The sequence below is a fragment of the Zonotrichia leucophrys genome, chromosome 15 (genome assembly GCF_028769735.1).
Source record: "Zonotrichia leucophrys gambelii isolate GWCS_2022_RI chromosome 15, RI_Zleu_2.0, whole genome shotgun sequence".
NCBI classification, from domain to species: Eukaryota; Metazoa; Chordata; class Aves; order Passeriformes; family Passerellidae; genus Zonotrichia; species Zonotrichia leucophrys.
The window spans coordinates 5,251,638-5,260,602 of NC_088185.1; the positions used below are offsets into that span (position 1 = coordinate 5,251,638).

The window sequence follows — 8,965 nt, forward strand, 5'->3', positions numbered from 1 at the left end:
CAAATACCAGTTGTCCCTACTAAGCTCCCTCTTCTGGCTAATTAATAAACTTGCTTAGACTTTGTATGCAGAAGTTTTGATCTTCCCCGTTCTGTTCTATCAATGAAAAAAAATAATCTTTTAGAAATTGGTAAATAAAGGTTGACATTGAAATACACAAGCTTTCAACTTCAGACAGAGTCCTCCTTTTGTCTCTGACAAGTTCCACAAACACACGCAAGGAAATAAACATCCTTGCACTGTGTAGGGACACTCTGCAAACTGGCACTCGACCATCTGCACCTCCTCTCAGCTTCTGAACACCACTGCCTACTTTCTGCTATCAGATATTCTTGAAATGTCTGTGTTCAAAACACGCCACACTAGTTAATTCGTTCCCCAAAGTACACCCTTCCTTGTTCTGGCTAAAATTAGGATTAAATATGTAATAAAAATACAAATACACCTTTCAAGAAATTGTAAATGTTGAAAATGAGGAAAACAGAATCTCAGAATAAACTAGATAGGAAAAGACCTTGGAGATCATGGAGTCCAAGCTGTGACCTAACATCACCTTACAGCCAAACCATGGCACTGGGTGCCTCATCAAGGCTTTTTTTAAAACCTCCAGGGACAGTGACTCAAGCACCTCCCTGGGAGCCCATTCTGAACCACTCCATCTGTGAAGATAAATCATTGATAAATCATCTCCCTGACAAAGCAGGACTCTGTTCTAGTGTGGACTAATAAAGTCTTAAGGAAGCATATGAAAAAGCTTTTCTAGAGGCTAATCAACGACTGTAAATGAAAATACAAGAATTAAGAGTGATCTGCTTTGAAAGAGAAGAAAGCTTCAATAGTTTGGAGCCCAGCTGGTGCAGAGCACCCTGCTTGCCACCTGCTCTAATTTCTGAGGAGAGGAACCTGGGTGATGAGTCTGCTCTTAAACTGCACCTTTAGCTGAAGTGGCTCATAAGGATGGGTGAGGGATTGACAGGAGAAATGGAATCTGGAGCAGATGCTGTTAAAATCAATTAGCATGCAAAGGGCTGGCCCTGGACTAGCCAAGGCCAGGCAGCTACTGGAGCAATCAATGGCAGCTGGTGGGAAGCAAGCCCAGAAGGAAGAGGCAACCAACATCATTTACTCTTTACAAATGTTTCCTTACATAGTCAGTCTGACTCAGAATGCCAAGACACATATTTCTTCAAATGTTTGTCCAAACTATACTACACACAAACACTCTTTGAACAGCATTTTGAAAGACCTTATCATTCCAAAGTACTAATAAGAATGTCTATGCTACCTCTCAAAGTTTTGGAACCACATGTTCCTGGATGCTGATGAATACTGACTATGTTAAACATTAAAACAGATGTCTAGTCTTCACAACCCAGGAACCATGCTGTGTTAAAACAGTAAAATAGTAGCATACTCCCATTGGGGAACAGTATGCTTATACAGAAAAACTGTTTAATACCCAACAGGTAATTCAAGTCAAACAACTTTTAAAGAGAAAATATATTATTATGTAGGAGCAACAGGGGGTAGGATGGTCAGGACAGACAGAGATGAGAGATCTCTGCAGCCAGGTCAGGAACTTGGGGTTTATTGCAAAGGGCCTGGGAGCAGGGCCCTGCTGGGAGCTGCCAGCCACAGCTCAGAGCAGGCCCAAGAGAAGTAAAGAGAGTGGAAAGAGAGAGAAGGCAAGAGTGTTCCTGGGTAAAGAGGATGGGAGAGAGTGAGGTTCCCATTACAATACCATAAATTTTCTTCTGTGTTGAATAATCTAATTTGCACTAACCAATCCAGTCCAGGATACAAATCCTATAGCATTTCCATACAGCCTATAAGAATCACTACATTATCATACTGTGTTACATTTTAAATCCTAAAATCTACTCTTTGGACTCTTTCTGCCAAGCTAGTGGGGTCTGCTCTGACCCTTGGACCTGTCTGCAAGCAGAAGGTATGTCATGGACATATTTTATGAAAAATCCCTTTGCTAGGATTTTTTCTCCTGAGAAGCCTCAGAGGAAAAGAAAATCAATAATTATCTGCTGCTGTGGAATGCAACAGGTACATCTTTGATTGGTCTCATGTGGTTGTTTTTAATTAATGGCCAATCACAGCCCAGCTGTCTCGGACTCTCTGCTCAGTCACAAGATTTTATTATCATTTCATTCCATTTCTATTCCTTTCCAACCTTCTGAAGAAATCCTTGCTTCTATTCTTTTAGTATAGTTTTAGTATATAATTTTTTAATATAATATCTACCATAAAATAATAAATCAGCCTTCTGAAACATAGAGTCAAGATTCTCATCTCTTCTCTTGTCCTGGGACCCCTGTGAACACCTCCACAAGGGTATTGTCTCATCAAAAGGGGATTACCTTCAGCTGGCCACACCATTATTTCCCAGCTGTTTAGTAATTAAGGTATCTCAAAGCTTGCTTTCATTTCTACCTCACTTATAGTTTCCATATTCTCAAAATCTTTTGCCAGGCAAACATATTTAAAAGGCTTTACTGTTTCATCTTCCCCAACATTATTATCTGGAGCTTTTAGCAAAACCAGATTTAGTACAGAAATACACACAGTCTTTTACGCTGGGTGCTACATATACTAATATACATATACTAGACACTAATCTTTACCCAAAATGTTGCTTAAATTGTGATTTAGATTTAAGCCATTACTATCTAATTATCCTGCTAAGGCATATTTGGAAGACAAATTGAGGTAGCATGTGTGCATGTTGCGTTACTCTCTGGTGTTCAAACAAATGAATGGAGAGCCTTCCCTATTTGGCAGTGCATGCAAGCAGAAATTTAAGCTCAAGGTGAAGTCGCTATGTGAGTATAAGTGACCAACAGGATTTCCACCTTCCCCTAGAGGACAATAACACACAGAAGACAAATACAGCTCCTTACCTTTGGCCATTTGGGATTGAGGAGCCGTGCCTTGATGGCATCATCCAGGGCCTTGTCATACTGGTGGATTTTCATGTAGGCTGCAGAGCGGTTGCTGTAGAGGATGCAGTTCTGGGGGTCCACGCCCAGCGCCTCGTTGTAGAGCACGATGGCCGTGTGGAAGTCGCCGTCATGGCACGCCTGGTTGCTCTGCCGAACCTTCTCCACAAACTCGGCTTTGCTCAGCATGGGACTCTCGGGACTTTTTCTTCTCAAGGATTTTGATCCACAGAAAGAAAGCTGACAGCGGGGAAAAGGGAGAAATTGTGTGTTAGTGTTAAAAAAAGCTACTCAAAAAAGAGATTAAACTATTAGAAACTGTACAGCAAAAATTAAAGCCACCAGCATCACTGCAGAACAAATGACGACTTCAGAACCAGAACTTCTTAAAAAAGTAAATTGTTTGTCTATTGAATCTCTTTCTGAGGGTACAGGAGTACCAGAAAGAGTCTTGCAAAACATCATTCCCTATAAATGTTCTAGACAAAAGAGCAGCTGCAGTCTGTTTACAAATGCTGCACTCCACATGCTCAGAAGTGCTTTTCTCCTCAGCCATGCTACTGGATTCTACAGCACTAAGCAGAGCTGCCAGGTAGAGAACAGGTGGCAGCTGTGAATATGAAGATGATGTTGGTACATCTGAAGTTTGATATCATGGAGAAGCACAGGTATACACAGACAATGGAAAAACGTGTAAAACCTCTCCAAACCAAAGAACCTGCCCTGCAACCTCTGCTCACAAACCTCATACCCAACAACATGCAGCTGCAAATTGTTCATATTTGAGAAGGGAAGGAGGAGTTTTTAGAACCATATACATTCACAGACGTAAGTGGGACATACAATTTATTGTAACAACAGAACAGTCATCCTCAGCAGAGCTACCCTCCCACACTGACAACTTCAAGTAATACAAAATAACAAAGAAAAAATATTTAAGCCTTCTAATTATAAGACATTTTTTAAAGTGAGCTGCAGAAAATCCTAGTTTGCAGTCCCCTTTGCAGTCAGTGATTGTTTCTGTCATGCAAACCCTACTCTCTCCCAAGGACACTCAAGAACTCAGCAGAACATCTCAGTCCAGCTCTCATCACAAGGCAGTTGGGAGCTGTGCAGTAACAGTATCTGGCAACAGGCAACACAATACATATGGTAACATACAAAGTACTTGAAAATATTCATTAAAGGTTCAGACTACTATAATTAAGATTGGTGTCATCTAGTTTTAGTCCTGCAAATTGAAAAAGTTTAAGAATATCACATATTGTTACCACAACACAACAACCACAGGGCTTAAATACATTACCAGAGCCAGCTGGGGAATATTTTTAAAGGTGGAAAGGGAAGCAAGCTGCAAACTGACATCCTGTCACAAGGATCAATTGGTCTATAGACTTTTTTTTTTTCCTTTCTTCCTTAAGTCAAATAACAACAATAGAAAAGCATCAAGTTAGAAACTAATGATTTCTTATTTTTCTTATTATATCCATTCTTTTCTGACAGTGTTTGTATGTTTGTCCAAGCTTTTTCTAAACTTCTCTATTGAAGGAGATTCTATTCTTTACTCAAGCAATCTCCTTACACTGCTTCAAGATTTTAATAATTAAAATATTTTTCCTAATATCCAAATCTCCTTTATGTCAGTAAATGTACTGTTTCTTGTCCTGTAGTAGACTGAACCAAAACCTATTTTCCTTTCATCTGTGAGGTTGCTTTTTCTATAGTACTCTTGCTAATGCTAGCACTGAACACGTTGCTTCATTCAAGCAGTGCAATAACTCACACATCTGTGAGATCTGACAATAAACTTCATCCCATGGACAGCTTGTTGTGACCTGAGGGTAAGAACTGAGTATGAAAATTCAGCAGCTACATGGGCACGTGTCCAAACACAAAGCTGAGGAAACCCTGAGCAAGGTAATTAGTCAGCAGAAGGCTTGGAGGTACTGCAGGAAAGGGGGCTGGTGAGTACCCAGGTGCCAGGGACAGCAGTTTCTTCATGTGTCTAAAGGTGGCTGTTGCCTCCCTCCCTGAGAATTTCCTGGTCACTGACCTGCATCAGGGACAATGAAAAATACCAAATGTCATCTATTTCCCACGCTTTTATCACATTCAGAGCTAACAACTGCAGCTTCCACAAGCAGTACCACAACCGGCCATGAACTTAAGTTATTCAGAAGATAAATATTTCAAGAAATAGATTCCTCACCAGCTGTGGCCATAAGTCCTCTAGCAATAGGCTGGCCTGGTGTGAAGGCACAGCTGCCTCTGGAGAGCTCAGGGGCATCAGTGGCATCTCAGCCACCCCTCTGCCTGACCACAGAGCCCAGGACCACCAAGAGCTACTGAGCCCTCAGCACTGGGGCCTCAGCAAGGGCACAAAACCCCAAGGAGCACCAGTGACACAAGCCCAACAACAGCTGTCTTTTCTGGCAGTTTATTATGCACAAACAAATGCACACACAAAGCTGGTGATGATCCTTCCAGAATCACACTGGGAGTCTGTAACAACAAGGAAAATCCATGAGGACACATCCCCTGCATCCAAGTGAAGTGGTTTCTGCCTCTAATATCCTGTGACGCTAAACAATCTCATGAAAAAAGAAAAAAGGAAGCTATGATGGTAATTTGTGGAATATGTTCCTGTTTAATTCCTGCTATCATGAGAACTACGTAAGGCAGTAAAACATCATGAGCTAAAAGAAAAAACCCTGAAACAGTAAAACTGAGTCACTCTGGCACTCAAACCACAAATAAAAAAAGATTATGATTATGGTACCAACTCACAAAAAGTACTCATTAAAAAGTCATCCCCACTTTCCACTGCTCACCACTGCTCCTCTCCTGTTAACACAGTGGAAGGTGATGGTAATGCACATTTTTGGGCTGCCTAACATTTTGCTACAGAAGGTGCTTGCATGTACTAAACCAAAGCTAAAGAAGAAGTTTCTTAGTGCAGCAGAACAAATGAGATTCTAATGAAGTGCAGAAGAGGATTTAGTGAGAAAGTCTGAGTCAGAAGCTCATATATTTCTCATAAATCAGAAGATGGCACAAGCTTCTCAACACTACTTCTCCAAACCAGCATAAGACAGCAGAAATCAGCTCTTAGTGTCATGTCAGACAGAAGCTTCCACAATATCTCCTTCAGATCAGACTCAGCAACAAATTTCCTTCACTGGTGAGAAAGTCTCCTCTGGGAGAAGGTGCTTAGGATTTAACCCTGCAGGCCATGGAAGCGGAGTGTTAAAACACACACAACCTTCCTTGGTCTTTTTCAAGATGAAATTAACTCCCAACCACCCCCAAAGCAAACAGGAACTCGAATATACAGCAAAACTTCTCTTACAAGAACTTTTGTCTTCACTGACCAAGCTTGTTGAACTTAGTCCTCTCTACAGAACATCCATCAAATACAAGAAGTGCCCATACACACTGAAAGATGTCTCTGAACATCCATGGGGAACAGATTCCCAGTGAGTCCCAGTAAGAATGACAAGAGACAACAGCAAATCCACATTCTGCTCCAAGAGGACTAAAGAAAACAATGTGGTACAAAAGTAAATGTTTTATCAAAACACCAATGTTATACCTCTGAGCTTGCTGGTTTGTATGTAATTCCTCCTATTTAATGCTACATAATGCAAATAATTTATTTGATTTGATGATGCCTTGGGTGGCAAGTCCATAGTTAAGACACCTTTTTAAAAAAATTATTTATAATTTTTCAAAAAAGATACTGTATGACATGTATAATTTTTGTATTTTAAATTATCTAAATAGCTCAAGATACTTATTAAAGCATTAGGAAGAGGAAAAAAACAAAAAGAGGCAAGCAGAAAAACTGGCATTCCTAATGGATTCTGAAAAAAAGGAGTGACAGTAACTTAAGCTAAATACAGGTTTCCAAAATCAGCTTAAATCTGTAACTGAGCTTCCCTTTCTAGGAAAACTTCTACACAACTTATATTTTAATCTGTAAAATGGTTTTATGGTTTCTCTGCATATTCTGGGGAATTACTGTTTTTCTGCAATAGAAATTGGCTTCAACAAGAGCCCAAGAACAAATAAAGCACATGAAGTATGTCCCTGATACCTCCCAGCAGCCAGCACTTCAGCCAGGCTGTACTACACTCCTGAAGAGATATGAAACCTTGCCAATTTTCCCCTAAACAGAGCAGAATTTCCACAGAAATACCATGGAAAGATAGGAAAGACCACCAGAACTGGAGGTTTAAGCCACTGCAGGATGGTATGAACTTATCAACAGGATGGAAAAAGATTTTTTTCTTAACTGGAGCTTAAATAAGATTTTCTATAGAAAATGGTTTTACTTTTAAAAATTTTTAAAAATGGAAAAAAGTTGTGAGCTTCCAATACTGAGCTTGGAGAGATCTGCACTTGTTACAGCAGTTAGATCCACCCTAATTAAGGCATGCTACATATTGCTAAAAATTGTAAGAATTACAAATGTAATTGTAATAACATGTTGCTAATAATTGTAATTAATCCATAGTCAAATTTAAACAGTACTTTTTGGTTCATACATAATTTTTAAAGCTAGTTATTGTTAATAATAATTATATATAAATATAATTAAATCACAAACTATCAGTGAGGAAACAGACCTTTCCCTCTGATCTGTCTGGAGACAGAGGCAGCCACGAGGGAGTGATGGACCAGTAATTCAGCAAAAGCCAGGCATGAACAGTAACCTCGCTCACTCGAGGAACACCTGTTAGGGCAACCTTCAAGGCACATCCACTCATCCGTTTAGGAATTTATCCATTTGCCACATATCCATTTCAAAGAGCCCATAAAGGGCTCCATTAGCACCTGAAGAGCTCTTGTTCCACACCAAAAGAAAGCGCAGGAGAGATATTATCAAAGATCGTGAAAACCTCCAAGAAAAAGGAAAGACACTAAAATTATGAACAACTCCAGAAGAGAAGAGGAGGAAGGACAAGAAGGCACAGGCACTCGGCCCTCTGGATTTCAACTCTAAATTCACTGGCGACAGCCAGGGGCATCCCTGGGGCTGCAACACCGAGCTCGGGGAGCGCAGGCTGTGCCCGGAGCAGCCCCGCTGATCGCCAGTCTGTGCTCGGTCACGGGCAGAGCCACATCGGTGACAAATTGGTGACATCTGCTGTCACTCCTGGTGCGCTGACTGAACCCAATCCCCGGGTTCTAAGCTCTGCCAGTGACAAAGCCCTTAACGAAGTTCCTAACAACTTTCTGTACCACTGGAGCAGGGTAAGGAGCTGTGCAGCGCTGCCAAGTACACCTGACACGCTCACCTCCAAACTTTGTAGATTTCAGCGAGACTCGAGTTTGTTTACGGGGGCGCCAGAGCGAGCACAATGCCCATGCCGACATCCGAGCTCTGTGCTCGCGAGGGTCCCGCTCCAGCTAGTGGCGGCCGGCGGCGTTCGGGGCACAGAGCCCCGCTCGGGGCCGGGCCCGGGCCCTCCGCCGCTCCTCACGGCCGGGACCCCCGCCCGCCCCGGGGCTCCCAGGCAGCGGGGTCACTCTCGGCACCCCAGCGTGCCCAGGGCGAAGGGAGCCGAGCTCTCGGCCTGGCGTTCCCGGAGCCCCGGCGGGAGCTGCCCCACGGCCGCCCGGCCCCTCGCCGCGCCTCGGGCCACCGGGCCTGCGCCCCCGCCGAGCCCCGTCCCGCTCCGGCCGGGACAGCCGCCAGCCCGCGCCCCGCAGCCTCCCCCGCCGCCCGCGTCCGGCCCGGCCCGGCGCCTCCTTCCCTCCTTCCCGCCTCCCCGGCCGCTCAAGCGCTGCCCGTCCCGCGGCAACTCACCCGGGGAGGCTCCGCGTCCTGCTCCCGCCGAGCCCGGCCCACCGCCACGGCCCCCGGCGGGGGCGGCGGCGCCTGTTGCTCCATCGCGCTGCTGCTCCTCCTCCTCCTTCTCCTGCGGGGGCCGGGGCCGCCGCCGCCCCCGCCAGGCCGATCCCACTCCGGCCCCCGGCGCCACGTTCCGGGCCCGGCTGAGTGGGACCCG

At 43.8% G+C, this 8,965-nt stretch overlaps 1 protein-coding gene across 2 annotated transcripts in view; it reads right to left on the bottom strand.

Moving 5' to 3' along the window:
* TTC28 (tetratricopeptide repeat domain 28) overlaps positions 1 to 8,889 on the bottom strand; it is a 108,117-nt gene extending 99,228 nt beyond the window's left edge. For both annotated transcript variants that reach the window (XM_064727357.1, XM_064727355.1), the window contains exons 1-2: positions 8,764 to 8,889; positions 2,913 to 3,191 (exon numbers count right to left, since the gene is read on the bottom strand). In XM_064727357.1, the coding sequence (XP_064583427.1) occupies positions 2,913 to 3,191; positions 8,764 to 8,847 (363 nt within the window). In that variant the 5' untranslated portion in view covers positions 8,848 to 8,889. The remainder of the gene's footprint in view (positions 1 to 2,912; positions 3,192 to 8,763) is intronic.
* Between the last annotated feature and the right edge of the window lie 76 nt (positions 8,890 to 8,965).